Source organism: Apteryx mantelli, chromosome 6 (assembly GCF_036417845.1).
Source record: "Apteryx mantelli isolate bAptMan1 chromosome 6, bAptMan1.hap1, whole genome shotgun sequence".
In the NCBI taxonomy this organism is placed as follows: Eukaryota; Metazoa; Chordata; class Aves; order Apterygiformes; family Apterygidae; genus Apteryx; species Apteryx mantelli.
In genome coordinates this window covers 18886455-18911272 of record NC_089983.1, presented here as the reverse complement: position 1 = coordinate 18911272, position 24818 = coordinate 18886455, and the positions used below count along the sequence as shown (strand labels likewise).

Below are 24818 nucleotides of genomic sequence, written 5' to 3'. Positions count from 1 at the left end.
TAAGAATCAGTGTTTCAAAATTGTCACGTGCCATGGTGCAAACAGGGAAATAAGTGTTCTCCTAACAGTTAGAGAACAGGCTATAGCTTGATTACCTGTTGTTCATTTTTATGTGCGCTTGATGGAAAGTTTAATGGACTTGGGTGTTAGTTTGAATACCAGAGTGCAAAGCTGGAGGCTGTGCCTATAAAAACAAGCATGAAGGCTAGTGGAGCTGGAGTTAGGCCAGATGTTCTACTAAAGACCATCGGATTCTGCAGTAATCTGGTGCTGAGTGGCTTTGGGGGAAGGGCTCCCTGGGTAACTTGCTTGTGTTAATTGGAAATGGGAATCTTGGAGTTTAGTCATGTCTGGAAACGTCTGAGGTATGTCTGAGTAAGGAAACTTCATTAAAAAGCTGTAATTGTTTATTATATTGTTTTTGCAACTCTTAAATTTTTCATGATAAAATTCACTTCTTTTTGCAAAAGTTCTTTTCTGTAAATATCAGTAACAAAATCCTATGAGAGCTGCTTTAACTTTACAAAGTAAAATGTGTTTCATGGCCAATGCAGTTGGCAAATAGGAAAAACATCATATTGATTATCTGAAGGTTCCCGGGAACAGTTTGTATGGTTAAAATGTGTGCCCTACAGACTGCATGGAAAATTTCAAATACATTAATGAAGATCAAATGGCCGGTCACTGCGGAATTTATGTGAAATTAGTCTCATTCTGTTGAACTCCCTCTGTGTTTTTTTTTTTTTTTTTTTTTAAGTTGATACATTGGCTAAAGTATAATCGGCCTATCCTACTCAGCAGTCATTTTTCCTTTATATTCTGGAATAGCAGCAAATGGGAGTGGGCAACTGTCTGTACGGTTACAGTGATTCATGAGCGGTGGAGGTATGGCTAAACAGTGGTATACGCTTCACGTTGGTTATTGTGCTGAAGCTGTTTTGTGGTCAGAAGCGTGGAAGTGGTAAGCGAGGTGTGAGGAGTCTGGAGGGAAGACTCGTGCACAGGCTCACGGGAGTCAGTCTTGAGAGGTCAGATACTGTGTTATTCTGCTGCCCTGCACATTTTTCTCCACAGTTGTGTTGATTCTTGAAGTCTTCGAAATTTGCAAAGTCAACATTTTGTTCCTTACAACAAAATGTTTGTTTGCCTTTTGTTCTTGTAACAAAATAGAATCTTTCTCTGATATCAGTGTTTAATTTGTATTTTCTGTGTGTGGAGTTTGTGGGCTGCTTTGGGCAGGAACAGTCTTACGGTACTGAACACATGTTGTTTTATCACTCAAATATTAAATATTTGGCATTCCAGGATAATAACTCAGCATTAGCTGTTTGGGGTGGCATCCTTGTGACTGCCTTCTGGGGGCTTGACCTTTGTGGTGTGCTTATTTCACAGTCTGAGGTGCTTCCTGTTGATCTTCATTGTTTTGACATTTTAAAGGTAGCCTTTTTGTTTCCGATTTAACTTTACTCAACTGTATTTGTATTACTGATGACCCCTTTCTCAGCCACCTAACAATATGCAGCGTTTGCTGCATTGCTGCCTAGCGTGGTGACTTTGTTCCTGCTGCACTCATGCCCGATATTCTAGGTGTTACGTTTGGAAAAGGAGGGTGGAAAACAGAGAATTGTAAGAATGAGGGCAGCTGGCGTGGTCTAACTTTGCCTTGTATGCCCATCCCTCTCTATAACTCTGTCGCTGTTATAGAGAAGAGAGTCCTGGGGCGCTGGAATACATGAATACTGCTTCCTGGGGAAATCTGCACTGTAACGTGATCATAGCGGCTATTGAAGTTCAATTTTATTCTCATTGTCATTACTCTCTGATGTCAGCGTAACCCTGTCGGGCTTTGACACCTTGTTTTTAAGGGTAGGTTGAATCCCTCTGCAGGTTTTGAAGCGCTCTCCCACATTCCTGACTAAGAATAATTTTGGAAGCGTTGTTTTGTTTGGGGAAAGAGAAAATTCAGTGTCCAGGATCCCAAACTGGTTAGTGTAAAATTGAGAAAGTGCTGAGCACTCTCTTTCGAGTGAGAAGCCCCCTGCGTGACATGTGCCTGCTCAGCTCCAGGAGCTAACCGGTTTCCGATCAATCTCCTGTAATCCATCCCTGCCGTTCCAAGCACGGCAGAGCTGCAGGGTGCCCGCGGGCGTACCTGTATTTAGCAGGCCTGTGCCTTCGCTATGCCTATGGCAACAAGCGGAAGAGTCTGTGTCCCTGCTAGGCCTGGCTCTGCTCTGCAGTACCTTTATGTATTTGCCTGTGTTTATCCAGCAAGTCCAACTCGGACCCTTGCTCTTCCTTTTGGGAGCTTGGCAATGTAGCGACCAAATAGCTTTCTTAAAATGAAAGATTATTGAATAGTTGGAGCAAAGCAGCTCTTGGTCTGCGCACATAACTCTTTAGTGATGCACTTGCTGTTCCCTGATGGCTGCCCAGGGGACCCGGTTTTCCTCAGATCTTCTTCTCTTCCTCCCTCGGGGGAGGCCTTTGTCAGTCGAAACGATTTTCCCAGCAGTGCCTCAACAGTTTCCCTCTCGGAGGGAAACTACCGAGTTATAGTAATAATATTGTTGCAGCTGCCACAGGCGAGGGCCTGGAAGCCTGCTGCTCCTGTTTCAGATGCGAAGAAGGGTTTGTGTGCTCAAGGCACACTGCTTTTCCAGAGCTATCTTCTGCTCTAATAAAAAGTATTCTGTCTCCCTATAAATCTTGCTTTGCTCGGTGTCGAGTTAGAAATCCTGTTTGGTCCTTTGGTCCTTCATATAGCCCACTGTGGAAAAACAAGCTTTATAACTTGGCTGGAGTTAGGAGTAAAGATTTTTACAGCAAACAGGTTGGGTATTATTAACCTTCAAGTGCTTCATGGGCAGAGAATTACTTATCTCAAGGTATTGCTTTGTGTCCTTTTGCTTTCTGTACGGCTGAATGTGGTGCGCACTATGCTGAATGTAGCATTTGAGGCATTTATTTCTAGTGCCATATGCAATATTTGCATAAGGAAGTAAGAAAGCATCACTAAGGATCACAGAAAATAGTATGAATGTTTTGGGCTATGCATAGGGGACTTCCCCTTCCCTACACCCCTTCTTTTGTCTCCTTGGTGTGACACTTGGGGAAAAAGAGGGAGGGTGGTCAAGAAATTCCTCCCGTAGGGCCCCAGCTTCTGTTCTGGTGTTGGCTCTGCCCAAGAATGTTTTGTGTGTTTCTTGCTGAGGTGATGGGGCCGTTTTGGGCATTTACTAGTGGTTTCAGTGCACTTTATATGAAACAAAAACACAAAAGGAAGATTAATGAAAGATGGGTAAGAAAGAGAAATAGAAGCAAAATATCCAAGTAGTTTAAAAACATAGTTCTTGCTCTGAAGAACATAAACCAGCCTTGGTTGCAGCACAGTGGTAGGCTTTTCTTTCCCCCACTCTTCTTGTACAGAAAAAAATGAAATGTTTTGGAATGAGCACTCGCGCTCTCTTTCTCTCTAACGTTTTCACCAATTGTTTCTTGTTCGCATTGATACAAGAGATTCTTGGCACAGACGCTATCCAGTCTCCAGTTACTGTTTGCTTATGAAAACAAGTCTTTATCTTTTCAAAAGTTAGCAAACAATTGACGTTCTGATGTATTTAAATGCTTTCCTTTAAAATTTCTCGCATCTTCTTTGGTTTGACTTCCCTGGCAGTCACTTCAGGGGTTTCATTTATAATCCATCCTATGCAGAAATTTTGTTTGTTTGTATAAAAATATCCAACGGTAGCCAGAGAGGTGGATGACTGAGATGATTAATCTGCTTCATTAACAGCAACATTAGAGTCTGTCACACTGATTGCAAGCTGAGCAGTAATATTCACCTTGCAGCAGAGAGAATTTTGTGCCCTCAAGAGACTTAGAAGTGAAACCTGATAATGTGTACACATGCATCCTCCTTAAGGACTTGCTTCAACTTGTCGTGTGTGTATCTGCCTCTGGAAAATGCTCCCTTGTTACTGCAGGGCCTGGATCTAAAATAGGTTGCAGTACGATTAAGGGCTTGATCCTGGTTGGTGCAGGTTATCCTTAGCTTGTTCAGACTGTTGTTTTCACAGCAGCTTGCCAAATCAAACAAAAAATGAAGCATATTTTAGCAATTTTGTTATCCTTTTTGTCGTAGGTTGTGTGTGTCATGACTTGTTTGCTTTGTGACGTAGATGTGCCATTCTGCCTTTGTGTTACTTGTTTCAGCTTTGTTTCTTGAGGCATTATGTCAGCCATCACCACATTTGGTACAGGACTGTGCTATGTGCTTACAATTAATTTTGTCTCCTCTAGGGAAAAGATGTTTTTCCTTGAGCTGTTGACGCACGGTTTCCTTCCTTTGTCTGATTTTCTTTCTCTTCCCAAGTTCTGCCTTCTTCAGTGCTCTTCTATGTAGTTTTCTTCTGTAGAGTCTTGTCCTGTCCAGGTTTTACAAGGCTGCCTGTCATAGTTAATAACTGCCTTAAGCAAGTATGCTAACTTACAGGTGTTGGGTTTGTCCTACTACAACATACCAACTTTGCTCAGTATGTTTCTGGAGCTAAAATGCAATGTGCAGAAGGACGGTGGTCTTTAGCAAGAACATTTTAATCATCATGGGGAATAAGTTTTGTTTCTTCAGATATCCAGTATCGTATTTCTTCACTCGTACAAGCATAATTAGAAAGGACTCCATCCAAACTACAGTGAAAAATATTCAGCAGTATCAAGGAGTAGGAGAGGTGAAGGGGTTTCTCCATATAGCGAGAGGGTAAGGCTAAGTACAAGGGTCTGGTTTGTATTTTCAGTTTACTGCAGGCTAGACTTTGGAAAAGTAAATTTTTAGCTTTGGCTTGCCTTCCAGCAGGGGAGGTGGAAACAGTCTTTCTTATCTGTAGCATCTCACTGATTATTGTGGCCTCTTTAGAGCTGGTCAGGAGCTTTGCAGTGATGCTCTATTTGTGGGGAAATGCTAGTGAGAGGAGTCAAAGCACAGAAGTTACTTTTGCGAACAGGATTAGGGTCCTTGTGGTGCAGTGCAGGCCCAGCCCTTACTGGAGATAGGAAAATCCACACCGAAGCACCTGTTCAAGGAAATCAAACTTTGTTAGTTCCTGTTTTTTCCGCTAATTGCTGCTCTTTAAGATCCTGGGGTTGTGCCTTTGCAGCCTCTTGCAGATGGTATGGGGAAGCTCAGCACATGCTCTCAGCTTGCTGAAGGCTGTGTAGCCTTGTTTCTGCACTAGTGCTATGTGAAGCCCAAACTAACGTGCCCTGTGGAGCATGCGGAGTATTAGCCTAGGACTGGCTCAGCGCAAACTGCAGCTGCACGGCTGGGATCACAGATGGTTTATTTTGTGGGTGCTGTCATGAGACAGTGCAGGCAAACCCTGGAATATTAAAGGGTGAAATCCTGGTTGTTTATTTGTGTTTTTCAAGTACCCTGCCCATCTCTCTCCACCAAACAATAAAAATGCCTACACTGCGATACACGGTAATACAATAAAGCAGAGTCCCAGAAATAGTAGTAATGATCTAAGATGTTTTGTTACTGTTAATGTTTTCTTCATACTTTTTACACATAGTATCTTGCAACTCTGCAGGCCTTTCAGGCTTGGAAAACACAATGGACCAGAAGCAGAGCGCATCTGTTTATTGTGACCAGCAATAATGAGAACCAAATTTGAGCACTCTGCATGATTCTTCAAATAAAAAATGGTGTGTTAATATGATATTGATTCAGTTACTAATATTTATTAAAATGAGAAACTTCATTATGGAGTAACATTATAGCGTTAAACTTGACAGGTTCTGTTTGAATTTGGGATAGTTCATAAAACTGAGAACATGTAAGTACAGGCTTCTTGTGTGCCTGCAACCTCCTGGGCTTTGGCCTCCTGTGCATGCAGCAGCATATGTGCTGATGAGCTGGCAAGATCAAGAACTGCAGTAGTTAAGGCAAATACAAATGACAAGGAGTGTCAGAAATATACTCTTGCCTATGTCACATTAAGGGAAAAATACACTCTGAGCCTTAGTTCTGGATTTGTTCCAATAAAATCTAGTCAGATATTCCTTTGATCTTACTTTAATGTCTCCAGTTTCAATGAATTGTTTTAGTGGAGTGATCTGAAACTGTTCAGAATCAAAGGGACCCAGTACATTTGAGCCTGATCAGTACTAAAGAAATGTGCTTTACAGGGATCTGAGCTATTAGAATTGGTCTGCATAAATGGGAGACTTCAGTATCCACATTAGCAATCTTATTTTACCAGCATTTCTTTGTGTTTGTGTGCTACAGTGTTTAAAATAATAATAAAGTAGAGCAACCGTGTTGTGCTCAGCTTTGCACACTTCTCCTAGCACAGTCACAGGGTACCGTAGCACTTGTGCGTTTTCCAGCAGGCACTGACGTGTGTGCAGCAGCGATTTTGCAATGTCACAGGTTGCTGCGGGTGAGAGGCAGGGGCTTGTTCATGGCAGAGCTGCCACGTGTGACGTGCAGCGCGCTTCCAGGAGGGGTGCAGCAAATTTGTGTAACTGCTTAATGCTTTAGAATGGTTTTAAACTGTACAGAAAGTTGCTTTGCAGAGGAGGCTGCAGATCCAGAAAAGCTTTTAAAGATACAAAGCGTGCTGTGATGATAGCCCCAGCTCTACAGTGCCTGTTCTGCAGCCGTAACTGTTGCTGATAACGTTCCCTGGCTCCTGCAGCTGCAGTCGCCTCTCTTCTGGGCCCTCAGGGTATTGTAAGGCTAACTTTGCCAGGGGAAAAAATAGCTTTATTACTATGCTGCTTTCCCATATGTGACACATTCTCCCATGAGCTTTATTAGGGGTCTTCTAAAAGCTCCCCTTCTAGAGTTGGCCTCTATTTCCTCTTCCTGGTGAGTAGGTTTGCACTCAGCTTGTGTGCTTCCCGGCTGCACAGGTGCTCCTGGGCTTTCACTGGGCTCTGCCAGGGTTTTTGCTGCCTCTCAGCTGACACTGCTAACAGTAACAGCTTGCCCCAAGCTGCTGCATCTGCTTTCAATCCTAGGGGAAAAAAATTAGGCACAAAGATGTCTTAGAAGTTGTAGGTAAAGGTATGTTAGAAATTTTATCTCCAGCAGTAGTCAGAGCAAGGTGACACAGATGACCTCCGTATGTAACTTCTCCAGTTGATTTGTGATTCAGAATTTTCTTCCTAGTCAAGGTCTTAAACTCTTTATTTAACAAAAGCGAGTTGCCTGGAGCTTATTGGTGGCAAATGCAGAAGGTATTGCATTTGACCTAATAGAAATTTGAATGCTGTTTTCCACAGATGAAAAGTTTATGCATTACAATGTCGCCATTCTGCATGACTGGTTCACTGATAAGCTACAAGTTAGAGTCCTGTTGTTTTGGATTCTGGACAAATACACAAGGAAGGCAGAGTTTGCCTTTGTGAGCTATTGCAGTAAAGTAAAAATATAGAGGAAGGAATATTATCCAAAGTCTCTAGTTAGAAAAACTTGAGATGGTAGCAAATCTTGTCCAAACTCGCATAAAAAGACCATGGCAAAGCCAAGAAAGAAATCAAGATCTCCTGACTGCATTCTGTGCTTTCATCATCATGAGGCCATTCCTCTGGGGTTTCATTTTTTTCCTTAAACTGGGAAAATGAAAGATCTCTTTAGTCCCTGGGGTGCTACTGTACGGTCTCCCACTACTCTAAGTGTCCTGCTTTCAGCGCTGGAATGTGACTGTGCTTGTTGCTTGCTCAAGGATTTAAGCCATTTACTTTGTTTGTTTATAATAGAGTTCTGGTGGGAAGGCAGATGTTATGTGGGAAAGCTATTTTCTGGATCTGTTTATCCCAGTTATGTGGAATCTCGTCAACCATCACCAGCAAGTATCTATTAGGGATCAGTTTTGTAATTTGGCATTCATGTAAGAGAAAAATGGGTAATGTGTTGGTTCATGTAAGCTTCTTGGCATCAAAACCCAATGTTTTGGCATGCTTTGGTGTTTAAAATGGACATGTGTATGTCTTTGTTTCTATATAGTCATTTGACCTTTTGAAATATTGGTATTTTAAGAAATGATCCGAATTTGTACATGTCTGACATTAAACAGCTGACTTGAACTCCCAAAATACATTGCCTGAGCAATACTTAACTATGAAGAGATGTTTCTAAATAAATCTCATTTGAATGTCTGTTTCCAAAATTAAAAATCACAATCTTCACTCTTTTACCCACCTTTTTTTAACCTTGGCATCTCAGGATGCTTCAAGGAACTCGGCAGTTGAATTGGATGCTATCTTGGTAGCAGAATATCTGAAAAGGGTAGGTCTGCAGTTTCCTGGGACTCCTGTTTCGGAATTTAATCTTCAAGATCTGGCCTATGTCTGTCTTCTGCTGATACTTTTCAGCACTGATTTTACAACGGACTGTATTCACAAATTCTTAAGGTTTGTGAGAAAGCTAGTTAACATATTAATGTTTTGTCAAGAAAGTTCCCTAACTGGGGTGTCCTTCTGCCTGTAAAGACTAGAAAGCTTCTTACTCTTGGATATCTGTTGTTCTTACCATGAATTCATTAACTTTCCGAAGCTGTATGTGTTGAGAGAGCAAAGTAAACACTGTTAGAGAGCTCATTTTTGTCTTTTCTTATAGTTCAGCCAAATAGATTAGACATGGACAGAAAACACTTTCCTCCTTGTAGGGAGGATGACCACAAAACTAGAACTTTTTTTTTTTTTTTAATATATGTAGACACACACTGCAGTGTGTGTTTGAAAGAAACAAAAATCTTAATTGTTTTGCAAGGACGGGCTTCAAATTCAAAAATCCTTTTCTGAGATTGCCCTGACAGTCTGTTGCTGCACGCCTCGGGGTGCTTCCCTCCTGCGCTGGGTGCTGGACAGATGGGAATTGTCCCTCTCGGAGCTGGAGTCTGCTTGCCAAGAGGGGAGGCAACTTCAGGCCTGTTCCCCTCTCAGCCCTCTCTACAGGCACTGGCAAAAACAGCTAGTTTCCAAGGTATTTGATCTGTTCTAGGCTGTGATTTGGGAGGGGAAGTATTCTGCAGAAAATTTCTGACCAGTGCCAAAGCATAAGAGAAGGTATGTGTTTGTTTAGAAATGGGGAGTCTTGAGCCTAATTAGCAAAGTATTAGGTTTCATCACAGCAGTAGTTGTAGGATGAGCTGTCAGCGGTGGCTGCTTCTGTTTCATCCTGCAGGTTGTAAGCGTTGCACTGTTGAACTACGAGGGTCTCTGGAAGCCTCATAATACTTGTTTTATCAGTGCAGTCTAGTATGTTCAGCTCTGTTTTAAGTCAAACAAATTGCTGTGTGAGTTCACAGCTTGCCTATGTGCATGCACGTTGTGGAAGATGAGAAAACTTGCTTTCTTTGCTTTCTGCTTAGGATTGGATTTGTTTAGCATTTAGCAGAAAATTGCTTAAGATGTGAAAGTTAGATAGGGAAGGGTGTAATTCCATGCTCTGCTGAGCCCCTGGGTGAGTAACACGGGCTCCTTGTGCCTCTGTTCTCATTTAGAAAATGCATATTGTAGGACTTGCCTGTAGCACAAAATTGTGGGATAAATCCAGCTGGTGATTGTGAGGTACTAAGGTGTTACTGGGAAGATGTAAAAGGCTAGTTAGTGATTATGGTGGCCTGTGTATGGTGGTAAGCTGGTTTTCTAAGGCTGCGTGACTAGCTCTTGCTGCGAGTTACGTGTTGTGTGCAGGTGTCTTTTAAGGTTGATCACCCAAAGTTGCTGGCTTTTTCTGGAATACTTGGTCAGAAGTCTTTGACTTCTTGCTTTTAATGAAAATCTCTACCAATATTTTCTCTGTAGAAATCATTGTTTTTCTTCTGTAATTACTAGTAATCCAAATAACAGGAACCTGTGGCTTCTGTGTGCAGCCATTGCACCTCCCATGGACTCCCCCCGTTACTGGAAAGCCATGCTTCACTGTGTGTTTTTATTTATTTCATGGTTGTGGAAAGAGATGCCAAATACTTGGGTTTTAATTCACGTTTGAACAGTATCTGCGGGCAGGGTGGGATGTGCCTATGGTGTTTCTTGCCACGTGGGCAGAGGGGAATGCGGACCTTGCAGCCGAAGCAAGGGGGTACGGAGAGCTGTGCGGTTCGTGGGCGACCAAGGCAGTTAATGGCAAAACGAGACTGCTGCCCATCCTCGAGCCTGAACTTCTGCCAACAGGATAATCGTGATGTACAAGATCATTCTCTGTTCACAGTTTGGTAGTGAATGGAACTTAACAGAGCAAAACTGAACCATTACTCTTGCCGTTTTCCAAGGAAAACAGCAAGTAAGTTTAGAATCTGGAAATAAAAATTGCGCTTCGTGTCTGCCGAGGAACCACAGCAGACCTCCCGCTGACTTGTACCCTGACTTTAAATCTCCCAGGTGACAGAAACCTGTCAGAGGCTGTTAGCCTTTAGGTTTCTTTCCTACGAAGCTCTTCTGTTTGAGGCTTTGAAGAGATGATGTGAAGCTTGGAGGAGGGAGTACAGCAAGCTCCAGCCTTGCCTTTGCGCAGTTTGTATGAGCACGTGAGGACTGCAGCTGAGCTCTTACGACATTTGCCGCACAGATGGAGTCAGTTCTTTGTGAACATCTGTGTCCTTTTCTTCTCCCTCCCCAACTGAATTAGGCACAGAAATAAGTGTATCATTGGGCTTTCTTATCACTTTAAAAGTTTGTAACAGGCATTCTGTTATGTAGAAGTAGTTACTTAGATTCTGCCAGTATTCACAGAGAGAAATCCAAAAGGTGTTTTAGGGTATATGTACATATTTATTCTCTGTTACAAGTGTTTCTTTTTATAAGTACTAAAGGGGAGAATTGTATATAAGTAGCAAAAGTATTTTAAAAGGAAAGCCCTCAATAAAATGCTTTGTTTTGCATTGTTTTTCTTCTACAGACGTACATTGGCAGTGTGGTGATATCAATAAACCCCTACAGACCTCTACCCATTTATTCTCCAGAGAAAGTTGAAGAATACAGAAACCGAAACTTTTATGAGCTCAGTCCTCACATGTAAGTACACTGAAGAAGCTTTAGTTTCCCTTCTGTTTTGAAACAGATGGTACCAGCTGTCTTTCTCATCAAAAAGCCTATGTTGATTAAAACAAACAAAACAAAAATCACCCCCTTTGAAATGAATTCATATTAACTGATTCTTATTTTAAGGAAAAGTCAAGATAAGTGACTCCTTCCGTGTCATGTATTTAGATCCTGGTATGTGCATTTCAGAACATTTCCCTATAACTGTTAGTGATAGCCTCTGTTACATCTTTGAAAAGTAGGTAGTTTTTTTCAAGGAAACCTACTTCTTTCAGAGTCCAGATTGCCTTGTGAAACATCTAAATGTTAAATGTGTTTGAGTAGTATGGTATTACTTTTGATATTTGAAGCTCTTTATTTCTCTTTAAACAATACAAAAAAATAAACCCCTTATGATGAATGCCGAACATAATTGGATATGTCTGGATGGTATGAGCAGAAAAATAAGAGCGTCATCTCCTCTGTTCTGTGCTAGGCAGAAGTGAACCAATTATAAGAGGGCAACCAGAGTGCCATCCATATATATGTGTGTGTGTGTGTATATAGAGAGCGAGAGACCGAGAGCACGCACAAATTTTAAGGATAAAATATATTGTATATATACAGACATATAATATCATATTACAAAATATAACTTGTATATGATGTAAATTCCAAGACTAAATTTAGGAATGGAAAGTCTAGAAAGTAGTATAATATCATATTCTCTCTTTCATCTGCCTTTTATAATTCCTGTACAGAGTGCATATTGCAAATAAGTCAAAGGCCTTGCCTGTGTTTAATCACTTTACTGTGCTGGAATGTGGCTGCAAAGAACTGATATAGCCTATATCATGTGGGCCTAGTCAGAGTTATTGATGCTCAGTATTGCATTAACTGAACATGGTAAAGCTCTGTGCCTAATAGGACAAGAACTTGATCACAGGTCTGGTATGGCTGAAAATAAGGGTCTTGAAGACAAGATACCTCATTTTGCAGTCATCATTTCATCTTATTAGGCACTGTATTCCTGAGATTGAAGCTAGCTGTTTCTCTTTTCTACATGATGCTGGGGTAGGTAAGTGTTCCCAGCATACTGTGAGATTATCACTTGACTTTGCATTTACATATTCAGGAGACTGTCTTGAGTAACTAGTGATCAGATAAGTGTCTAAACACGGGTATGCATTTAGGCATCTTCCTTTAGTGTTAGCTGTTAGATTAAGAAGAAGAGATGTGTTCAAATTGTTTTGGAAGTTATCTTGTACTGATTAATTTTTTTGCTTTCGTCCTTCATCTATAACTTTTGCAAATATATTGCTTGTAACGCAAACAACCAATTAATGAGATCAAATAAGCTTCTTGTAGTTCTTAGCTTCCTGGGATCTGAACTCTGACTATGTTCAGGTTTTCTTTCTTCAGAATTTTGTTTAGCAAGCACAATTGCTTGCTAAATTAGCACAATTGCTTGCTAAAAGAACTTTCTGCTCTGCTAACTTTGTTCAGCTGCATAAAACTGTAATATGATAGAAGATTTTAAAAATAAAATCGGGGGTAACAGTTTGTTTAGTGTTCTGAAAGTCAGTATTATATACATACTTGATTCCATTTAGAATAGAGTAATATATTGATCCCTGTGACTATCCATTTTTCTTAGGAGGGGTGGTTTTCCAGAATAAAAATGGTCAACAGTCATTGTTATACATATTTATTTGTTCAGTGCCTAATCCAACCAAATATACATTCTACTTTGATTAGAGAAATGCTTGCCTTTCAATATCAAGAGGGAAATTATCTTCAAGGCAGTAAGGGCAGATATCAGACGTCTGGATAAAGAGACTCAGGAAAAGAATAAGAATCTTAACTCAGTAGAAAAACATTTCATGAATGTCATTCATTGCTAATGACATTCATTATGTCATTATGGTCAGGCTGCCATCTCAGAACAACAATTTCTGGAATCTAAACACTCAAAATCCACTTTGAGTGGTAGGTTGAAGTGAGAGAATGTTGAATATTCAACTTATGTGAGGAAATATTGACTGTGTAATGGTAATATGATTTTCCTTGCAAGTTTGGATAGAGCGCCAACCAGTGAAAAGTAAGGCTAATGTGTCTTGGACAGATATGATCTGTCAACAGATTTTCCTTATTTGGTATTGCTCCTACAAAAAGTTACATCTTCTAACACCTGTTAAATAGACAAAATAGCCTTAAAAATACAGGCCTAGGAAATAATCTTTATTACAGTTTCTTTTACAGATAAAGTATTTTCTTTTCAAACTGTAGAAATATGGAAAGATCTTACCTGGTTGTTGACTATTCGGGACATGGCTCGGCAATGAAATTCTCCTTGCCAGTCCTTAGAGGCTAATGAGAACTATAGAATCAAGAGAGTCACTTTTGTCTCTTCTCAAAAGAGGAAAACTTCTGACCATCTTGAACAGATACTTCTAAAATATTGTAGTTACTAGAAGTAAGTTTTACCTATGTTGCCTTAACTCATCGCTTAATATCCTAAACAACTTTTCATTCCCTTTAGTATATCTTGCCTTGTAATGGTAGCCTAAGGATTCATGCTGGTGCAATAGCTGAGCTCAGAGGGTGGTGATACACTCCTGTTGCAGCCAAGCCTAGACTGGTTCCCAGCTAAGCAGAAAGATATTTATTAGGCACTTGCCTGCCATGCTGATGGGCGCAGACCGAGAGCTTTGTCTGCAGCGGGACAGGCATGGCCCAGCCTTGGAGCTTGCAGCCCAGTGCCAGGGTTGCCTGGTCGGAGAGGAGCAAACTGCTGCTAAAGAAGGATTCAGGCACATTTGGGGAGGTTGCCACACTCTTCCGCAGAGACCTCACAGGCTTTTTTAGCAGCTCAGGAACTGTAATGAAGAGGTGCTGTGAGACAGATTGCAATTTGTGGTATTTCTTCTGATGTGGGGAAAAAAAAACATGTTGACTTGTTGAGACCAGTACTTATTTTTCTTTGATGTGTAAAGCTCAGCTGAGCCACGGCCTCTTCAGAAGAATGGCCGGGTGTAAACCCACTGCACCATTTAATTGTGCTCCTTGGGAAAAGACTTCTGGTTCCTACTGTGTAATCCTGAGCAAACCAAAACCCTTGGTCGTTTATAAGGAAACTAATGCATATAATCTAGAAAGTGTATTCATAAATAAAATGATGTATAGTGTGTTCGTTATTTCAGCATCTCCTTCTGACAAATAATCCATCTAATTTTTATTACTAGTGCTGGCTGGAAAAATGCAATTTCACAAGATTTCTAGCAGTGGTTTAGATTTGATGAGATTCCTGTAGAAACCAGTCTGTGTGGCACAAAAACACTTCTGTCAGAAACAAATGTGCTGCCACCTGTTTGCATGGTAGCTCATATTCTCCAAGGTTTGTCGTTTCAGAGAGACCCTTCAAGTTTGGGCATCTCAGGTTTTAAGTGTCTGCCTTTCTGCAGCAGACTGCTAAGTGACATTTCCAGAGCTAGGGCTCTGTGTAGGAGTTTCCTGGGAAATGAGGGCTCTAAATCATGTTTTAGTTATTTTTCAGTAGTTTCACATGACCTTCTATATATGCTTGAGGTATGTGTTTGGATATGATGGTTTGGTATAAGGCGGATGTGCTTGAAAATTTTAAATGTTCCAGTAAAATAGCAGGCTTGGTTAAAAAATGAAAACAGAGAAGAAAAAGGGGGGGGAGAGAGAGAGAGAGAGAGAGAAGTATAAAATGACATGGAGGAAATCCATACCTAGAGATTTTTTTCCATATACAGAATCACAGAATCGCAGAATGGTTGAGGTTGGAAGGGACCTCAGGAGATCATCTAGTCCAACCCCCTGCTCAAGCAGAGTCACCTGGAGCACGTTGCACAGGATTGCGTCCAGGCAGGTTTTGAATATCTCCAGAGAAGGAGACTCCACAACCTTTCTGGGCAGCCTGTTCCAGTGCTCTGTCACCCTCACGGTGAAGAAGTTTTTCCTCATGTTCAGATGGAAGTGTCTGTGTTTCAGTTTGTGCCCGTTGCTTCGCATCCTGTTGCTGGGCACCACTGAAAAGAGTCTGGTCCCATCCTCTTGAAACCCTCCCTTAAGATACAGTCATTGAAAGAAACATATAATCATGGGAGTGAAAATTTGGTATTTTCTTAACCCTAATGTGGAAGAACCCAGTAAAGACAGAATGAACACCTAGTCCTTTGCTCTGTGTCCCCAAGAGTGCCTACAAGAGTGATGACACTTTCAATGGTGCTAGTTGGTACTTAATTGCAGTTTTGAGTGGGATTTTTTTAGTGTTCTTTGAAAACTGGAATAAAGCTGCAGACCCGTTTTGAATGAGCAGCCAAATAGAATTTCCAGGAGAAGCTGTTTCTCATCAGATAATTTTGCTTAGAGTTATACCTGTTAAAATTAGATCAAAAAGGTTTTATTCTAATAGTTTATTCCTCTCCATATATGTTTCTGTTGTTGTGAAACCCTGTAATAAAGTATTACTCTTTAGACCTTGTGGAATGCTTGTTTCCTTAATCCGTGGCTATTTGCATAGTTGGAATAGGAAGTTTAATGAGCTTTTTAATTGTTTTTCAGTGTTCCATTAATCTTTGTTGTTGTTGTCATTATCTACAAGTCAGGATCATACTTGTCTCTGGCTTGATGGGGCAGAGTATGACATTTCAGTGTTCAGACGATTTGGTGTTTGATGTGTGCAGTCCTTACCCTTCTGTTCTGCTCTTTCTGTGGATGTAATAGCTGTTTTGCTCACCTTGTGGTAACCTAGACACGAGAGAGAACCAAGATGTCTTATATTTTGTTGCTAATCCATATAGTGACTTCCACCAAAAATGCATAGTATGGAGTTATGACAAATGCTGGAAATCTTTAAGGCAAAGGCAATAGGAAATAAATGGTTTATCATACCATTTTTAACCATCTTGATGTATCACTTTCCTACCAGTAACAGATTTGCTTTAAGGGATTGCAGAGTATGTGCTCTCTTGCATCTCCTATACTTAACCTTAGCTCCTGACTATTACCAGCTCTCCATCTCTGGGAGCAGCATGGCACATGGCCTGTGCTCCCTGCTGTTACCTTCTGCAACCTTAACTTCTCATGTTAGAAGAATCGCAGATTATTTTAAGATGAGGGACAAAACAGAAGGTGGCAACTGTTCTGCTAATGATAAACTACAAGCAAGTAAAAGTTCAGAATCAACATGCATTTTTTAGCTGTACACCGAGATATTTAAGGTTAATAACTGGGACATCGGGAAAATATCTTCAGAAGGTTTTTATTAGACAGCATGTGTTAGAAACGTAACTTATCTTCCAATCTATTGATTTTCACTTAGGCAATTTTGCTTTTTATTTTATTTAGTTGTTATTAGTTTTTGAAGTCAAATATTTCTGAAGAGACAATAGTTTCAGATTAAAAGCTTTCAAATTAGTGGAGATTTAAATTCTTGCGTGCAACTTCTTAAAATCAATCTGCTGTTATATAGGCTATGAGCACAAAGATATCAACTCTGATGCCTCTTACAATGCAAAGTTGAGGAAGTTAATAATGTTCCCCATTTTAATGATCATCACATTAATAAATCTTGGGACAAATCATTCTCATACCAATACTCACAATTATTACACTGATAATACATAAAGTTTGCTGTTTCCTCTTCAAGTCAGAACTGTTTTGAGCCAATGTAAGCAATAAATATAGAAGTTATATTTTTGCTTCTGGCATTTTTTGCTGGTATTCCAGGATTACATGTCTTCAGAAACACTGGCATTACAGTAACTCTTTCTCCTCCTTGATTTAAAGCAAATATTTTTGTCTGAAGGGCATGATAGAGTCTCGGCTGTGAGGGATAGTTATTGCCTATGTGTAAAACTAAGGCTTTCCCTGTAGGTGTCAGAGTTTTAGGATACTCCCTAGTTAATTTTATTTGTGAAAAAAGGGCATGGTGGGGTCAGAGTCCATGACATAGTTTAGTGTCCTTTATTATCCCAGTATGATTATTTTCTCATTTTCTTTTCAGTTTATCCCTTCCACATCTTCATTTGCTTTTTTGTTTATTTTTCCCCACGAATGGCTTGATTCACCTTGCAGTATCCCCTGTTTACAGACCTTTTGTTCCTGCTCCTGGTAATTCCTGACTTCCCCAAACATTCAGTCTTTGGGCTTGTTCACGTGGCTCAGCAGAATACCTCTTTCGGAGGAGATTTATAGTCTAGGGAACAAGATTACCTCAGAGGTTAGTTGGCAAAATTCCCCACTGAGGAGGGAAGGAAGATCTATGGCTGACAAAAGTCATAAATAGCAATGAGACTGCCAGTACCTAACTGTTAAACCCATGCTAGGAATAAACTGAAAAAAGTTTTTTGTTTTTTGTTTTTAAACAAACTACACAGGTTATTGAAGTTTTCTTTTGGAAGGGGTCTGACTGAATGATTCTTTCAACCTTTGTAATGAGGCAGTACTGGATGTGGTGTATCCATAGATGTAAATCCCTCAAGCACATAGCTTGAAAGGGGGTGAAGCATCACACTTGCTTCAGGAGTCAGCAGGATTTCATGCCTAAAAAGAGCCTGTTGTATTGCAGGCTGCTGGCACACCACCTGGGGGATGCACTGCTTCCCGACTTCTACGCTCCATAGGAGAGCTCTCAAATCCTTGCGAGGAAACGCGCCTGGATGCAATCCTGTGCAATGTGCTCTAGGTGACCCTGCTTGAGCAGGGGGGTTGGACTAGATGATCTCCAGAGGTCCCTTCCAACCTCAGTGATTCTGTGATTCTGTGATTCTGTGAAAGCGGGTTACGAGGAAGGCAGTGACGTGGGCTTGTTGAAGTGACAGACTGATTCTCTAAAGAGAATTTTGAAAGGATCTGGGAGCTTCAGGACTTAAGATGCAAAGTAAGATTTTTCTTGCATGGAGCAATAAATTTGGCTCTCTCCTAGAATCTCAGCAGGGTTATTTTAGCTGGGTTTGGATACCACATAATGCTGCCATCAATGTTTGGGAGGCTATTGGAGGTGAGTATTATAATCTTATTGACATGAACAGTGGTTGCTTGTTTGCTATCACTATTAGATTACATAAAACTCTATTTTAAAAGTGTAATTATACAGGAATTGATTTATAACAGGATGTGTGGTTGTTAAGAGGTTCATAAAAATGTACCCAACACCCCAAAGATGTAACCAGCCTGGAAAAGCAGCATGCAGATGAATGTTGTGCTTTATCTTAATTTTTAAAATGGTCTAGAGTGACATTTAGACTGGATTTTGAAGTCTTCACTGGAATAAGCCTTTCTCACAAGCCTATTCTCTGAGTAGCTTTGTCTAAATTAGGAAATGAAGAGGCCCTATGAATTGTTGGTATAGAGCACTGGTGCTGTCATTCTGCATTAAGTGCTGGGGTATCCAGGACATGGGATTTTCAGCATGAAGACTTACAGTATTATTTGTGCTCAGTCACAGAGCCTTTGCACAGCGTAGTGTAGTTACCAGAGCTGTCATCACACAAGCTAGCTCAGACCTCAGACACCTGAACTCCAGGCTGTCAGCCTGAATTTTTGTGCTGTTGCGATGTTCGAACATTTCCTAGACTATGAGGAATACGAAAAGTATCAGGACAAAATTGTACAACTCTCTCTGACAGTACCCTGAAAGGAAGAGAGAATCTGGCCTCTGTTCGGTCTCGTGCTGTCTCAGAAGCTAATTCTGCAGCCGCGTATACTGCAAAGACAAAATTACTCAAAAGCATCAAACCCACTTGCTCACAGATGATTTCAGTCTTCACAGCCATTTCAGTGCTTTTGAAAACTTTGGCATTACCATCATTAACAGTCCATAAAGTCCTTTCTGACTTCAGACACAAAGCAGGTGCCGTAAGAGAAACTCCCTCTCCATCAGCAACCAGCAAGCCTTGCTCCACCTGAGCGTGGAGGCCCACTCCTGCCAAAGCCTCTCCCGGGCTAACTCCTGTGGTGTGTACGCGGCCCTCGCTTCCTCGTCTGGAGCCTCTTGGGGGCTAAAAGGAAAGTGAATGCATACACTGATGCCAGCTCACTCTTACGAGAAAATACAAGAATTGGGTACCTTTAAAACATAATGCCTACGAAGGGGAAAAGCTTAGCTCAAGATCTCTTCCATATGCTTCTGAAACTCTGTAAATGTCATCACGGTGTATGAAGGAAAATAATCTTGGGGAATCCTTTATGAATTAAGTGCTGGCTTAGACACTAAACAAAATAACTTTGCTTTTAGAACCGTTTTCAAATATTTACTCATACCTCTGTACACAGCATACTTTCACATTTGACTTTAGTCATGTCAAGGATTAAGAGTCAAATGTTTTTATTTATCTGTGACGATCTCTCTCGCTTTTTTGCATATGAGTGTAATTGTCTGTGTTTACTTGTAAGCATGAAAAAGTTTGGGTTTTGGCTAGATTATGTTAGAGCCAAGATCACCCCCCCCAAAAAAAAAAAAAAAAAAAAGCTTTAATATATTTTGGATATTTGAAGATGTGTGTTAATGCTCCAGTAGTTTAAACTAATGGTAACTTTTCTTGCCAGATCCCATTTCTCTCATTTTCCTGGAACTGGAACGTCTGGCTAGATTTTATATTATTCCATTGATATTTTTAGGACATAAAATGCTGAGTGGTTTTTTTTTTTTTTAATAATTCAAATTGTCAGATAAAGGAGAATCCCTCTAATTCACACGAAAGACTTGGGAATCCATTCAGTACAACTGATCTCATTTTGTGAATGAAATGGACACTGGATTAAATAAAGGAAAGGACCTGTAATAATTTTTCAGTGTTTTGTAATGCAGTTCTCCAAATGTGTCAATACGTAACTGTTCTTTGTATCTTTCGAATATTTCCTATAGATCCTCTTCCAGCCCTTTGTGTACATCTAGGCTAGGAATAAGACTAGCCTTTTCATGCTGTTTCACCAAATGAAATTCTTTCAATTAGAAAATTGACTAATGTTATGATAGGACTTGGAAATGGAAATATTTTTTTAAAAAGGTTTATGCATCTTTAAACATAAATATTTAGAAAAAGGCTCTGATAGCTTTGGCACATTTTTTCATTAATATTTGGGGTTTTTTTGCACACAAGGATGAGAAGTACTTCATAGAGACACTGGCATATCTTACTTCTTAAATTCAGACTTAAAAGTGGGGGCAGGTAGAGGCCCTATCAGTCAGAATTAGACAAATCCTATTTTATGCGCAGTGTATGAATGGGTCAGATTTTTCATTATGCCTTTCCTGAATTGGCAGCATGGTACTCTTAAGAGCTGGAATTTCAAATTGCAATTAAGAACAGCTGTCATTCCTTCTTTAAAATGTCTTTGTGTTTAATGGTGGGGGGGGGGTTTCCTTAGCAATTTATAACACACCAGTAAATGCCCATTTACTATACTGGAAGCCTTTGACGTGATTTTAGATACAGCATAAATGAGGGTAATGTTTAGAGCCTTAGAGAAACTTCAGCAAAACTCCATCCATCTCCTCTTACCACCTTTAGAGGCAGAACTTTTTCCAGTTCTTTTTATCCGCAACTATATGTGGAAGGTTCTGATTTCTTCAACTCTGGGTACAGCATGGTTAATGTAGTTTGGGTTATTAAAGATAAACTTTTTCATGTTATGAATCAGGAAATACACAGTCTTAATATTTACTGTCTAGCACACTAAATAATCTGTTCCCTATGTTTTTGGTAGATAAGAGAGCTGGAACTGGGGTTTACAAATAAAGGTTTGAACTACAAAGACAGTCTAAATGTGGTCATTTCAGTAAATTCAAATCTGCATTTTTCTTGTATATGCAGTTTCCCTTGTATACTACAGAAATGATTTTTGGTCGCTAAACCTTGCGGAGTTCAAACTGGAAACGGTCATGATTGCTCCAAAACAATTCTCAGTGAAGATGTATCCACGTGACAAAAAAGATCTGTGCAGTTGACATCCTTCCTGAGTATCAACAGACCAGTCAAGGGCTTCGTTAAAATGATCTTGTCCCTTGTCCCTGGAAATAACCCCCGCAGTCTGAGTGGAGGCCTCCTGTTTGAGCAGCCTGAAGAAGGCTTTCCGTTTCTTGCTTTGACCATTCATGGAAACAAATTTTGGGTACGTGTCCACAAAGGCTGGGCACAAATTTGAGCAAATGCCAGTTTATGGACTGAATAGCCACATTAGCTTGACGTTGTGCCTGAGCTAACAAGCCTAAGAGAGGCTTTATTGCCTGTTTTGTCCTGGATTCTCATAAGTGGTACTTTCTGTGGAAAAGAGAACTGGAGGGGCAAAAATAAGTTATGTAAGGCTTCTTAAACTATTTGGTTTGTTAAGAGTGTTTAGAGTTACTTGAAAAGTTTAAAAAAATGCAGTAACTCGTCCGAGTAATGTTAAGTAGCAGCATACCTATGTAATTACATAATGCTGGCGTTACCAGCAATCTTTTCAGGGTTTGTGACAATGATTTTTATTTGCAAGTATTTGTTGCTGTTATCTCTGATAAACTTATTGTGGGCAGCTGCATACAATACGAATAATATTGCTTTTGTATTACAGGGCCTAGATTTTCAAATCTGATGTGATTTATGAATAACTATGGGAATGTGATAATACTTCTATTTCTCCAATATTGTGATATGAATTCAGTGAAGTGCTCAGAGGTTTTTCTGATGGCAAACTGTTGCCTTTCGGTGCAGTCTATTGTGCTAACCTATCGCTAATGTCTTTATAATCTCACTTGGCAGAGTTGCAAAGTCATTCCAAGGTGCATCTTCATATGTCAGATGCTGTAGCTCTTAGGTATGTGCAGCACAACGGAGTTCCCGTGCATTACAGTATGCTCTTGTCCTGTGAGACGAGACCTTTTAAAGTGTAGTTCCTCTCTAAAAAGTGAGCATCTAAAACTGGGTGCCTCACCTCACTGTTCCTCCCCTGAGTACTGGACCATGTCTAGTTACTTCCAAATCCTTCGTTCTCCAGTTGGTGGTGTAGAGCAAGCTTGCCTAAGAGAATATTGCTACTTTTGCAACCAAATTACTTGCATCAAAACATGTCCCCATGGGAACACATGGTAACAATGTACACTTGTTGCAGAAGCTAAAATTTGACTTGCAGGATCTCTGCTGTCCTAACTGCATTAGGAGGAAATTACTTACCTTCTTACTTCAGACTGATATTTTTTAGGGCTGCAAATAAAAAGGTTTTCTTGTGGCTATGTGTACCAAATACTAAGTGTACCAAATTTTTTGAGGCTGCAATATGGAAGCACTGCATCTTTACTAATCATTTTTCAACGTGAAATTTTAAAAGAAGCGCCCCCTTCTCCCCTGCCCAGAAAAAACCCTGCAACCAATACAGCCATACTGTGGTTTCATTTGGTAGATCAGGGAGCCACTGGCATTTATATCTGTGCTATGCTGCTGTCCTGAACAAGCTCAAACTTATAAGGCCCAAAGATATGTCCTATTAAAAAAAAAAAAAAAGCTAACGATTTATTCCCATCTACACAGGCAAAGCCAAGGTATAGGGTATCATTGTTCCTCTGATAAGTATTTCACTTAACTCACTCGCTCTGGGCTTAGTTTTTTGAAATATCTATGGATATTTTTAAGGAGGTATGTTTAGTCATTATCAGTATTTTAAAAATGAGGAATAGTTGTTTCTCAGTGTTTTGTTTTGATGGAATATATATTACGCTTAGCCACTTAAGACAAATAACAGTTTTATTTGGGGAGTTTACTTTGTGTGCTCTACACGCAGAACAGCAGCATACTCCTCTAAGTATGGCTTGTTCTGCAGAAAAAAAAAAGTCAAATTTGGTCATAGCTGACATGAACTGAATATGTGTGTTTGATGAATAAACTTCCCTAATTTTCAGATACGTGCTGTGTTAAGTCAGAAACTAATTCTACTTTCTGTCAAATATTGTGGGTCTTGGATATTTCAGCACAGAAAGAGAACAATTGTTTCCCGTACTCCCTTTTTCCCTCCCTGTCCCCACTAAAACCTTCATTTCATGAGTATATGCAAGAGTTCAAAGGTGCAATTCAAATATGCTAATATATAGATGACATGGTAACCTTGGATTTTAAAAATTTCATATCCTCTGTAGTTAAGCCCTCACAGAAGCCAAGCAAGGAAAATCAGTTTGCCCCTCTTTTTCATTACTGTCCCATTCTGCTGTCTTACCCTTTGAAACTCCATTTAATCTGGGGAATGTGTTTGTTAATGGAATAAATGCTAATTTTTACAAGCCCAACCTCAGGGACTCCACAGCTACCGAAGGTCGAGTGACGCCAGTCTGCAGCCACCAGCTTGGCTCATGTCCCATTAAACTGCTTCCCTTGCAGGTGGTTGCAGGCTTGTTTCGTGCAGTCGAGCTGGCAGTTTGAGGAGAATGTAGCTTTTTATACAAAATATGGCTACAAAAAAGGTCTAAAGTATACTTTTACAGTAAAACCACTGAGTGTAAGGGGCTGACTGTTTTAGGCATTCATTAAGTGAAATGCACAAGTGCTGATTTACTTTAGGAAATAAACTGCATCTAACTAAATCTGGCTTTTAATAAAAGAATAGAAAATGCTTCCTGTACTTCCTTTCAAGTATACAATGGCCCTGTACAATTATTATTATTATTTTTGTTTGTGTGTGTGTAAAAAGAAATATTCTTTTCCCCAAGAAACTTCAGATCCTTGCAAGGTACATTGCTGCAAACTGTTTTACTGCAGGCCTCCAGAGGCCCAGCTGCATCCTGCCATAGGATAGTGTAGGGTCTGTTTGGCTTCCTTGGGTAACACAGCCCAATGTTTGGCATGAGAGCTTATTTTGATTGCAAACTCATCTGGTTAATGCTGTGCCTTGAAACTGGGAGTTACCCTTCCATACTAAATCCATGGGCTAAGTATGAGTATGGATGAGGAGGTGATGACTATGGGCATCCTGCTAGCTGATGTCATTTCCAGGAATGAGACTAGTCAGGGAGGAATCCAGCCAAGCTGTTCTTCCGAAAGCTCATGACATTGCATTTTGTCCTTGGTTAAAGTATATATTCACTGCAGCTGAAAAAAGGAGCCTGCTCCAAACAAAAGTTTACTGTTTTAATGCCATTCTTCAGGCAAACTATGTCATGAGTTAGACCAGCTGCCTGTTTGCAAGCACAGGTGTTCAGGCTCGGGGTGTGTACAACTGGCGCCAGCCCGTGCTTGCTCAGTTCTGTGCCCACTGGTGGGTTTTCCACGGTTAACTCACATTAACAGGACAGGAGACTGACCTGTCTGCTTGTTTACCTGCCCACTGCTCTGTCCTACCATCATATTGCGACATTACTTTGGAGGACCCAACCTTGGACTTGTGCCCAGGTCACTCTGTTGCCAGTCTGCTGGATGTATTTCCTTGCCACCTTACAGGATGGAAGTGTTGAATATGATGTGGGCCTACTTTCTGGGGTTGATAGTGTGTGCTAAAATTTAGAGGATTTGTTTTATGGCTTGAATTAGAACATGTCATTGGTGTCTTCAGTTTCAAAGCTCCTGTTTTCCAGTGGTTGAAGGAAAATAATGTAACAGCTGGTCATAGGCTCCTTGTAAAAGGCATTTGTTGTTTTCCTGCATAATAACATGCAGCTCTAAAGAGATGTCTTAGATGTTGTTGAAAAAAGCAGAAAATCATATGCTGTGAGCTGTGAGCTTTCAAAAAATAGCTTTCGTTTTTTTTCAGACTGTCACTCAATAAAAAGGAAGTTCATTTAGTGACCAAAACTG

General features: G+C 40.3%; 1 protein-coding gene across 3 annotated transcripts in view; it reads left to right on the top strand.

Annotated features, from left to right (window-relative positions):
- MYO1B (myosin IB) overlaps positions 1-24818 on the top strand; it is a 117805-nt gene that overhangs the window by 19962 nt on the left and 73025 nt on the right. For all 3 annotated transcript variants that reach the window (XM_067298931.1, XM_067298929.1, XM_067298928.1), the window contains exon 3: positions 10910-11025. In XM_067298931.1, the coding sequence (XP_067155032.1) occupies positions 10910-11025 (116 nt within the window). The remainder of the gene's footprint in view (positions 1-10909; positions 11026-24818) is intronic.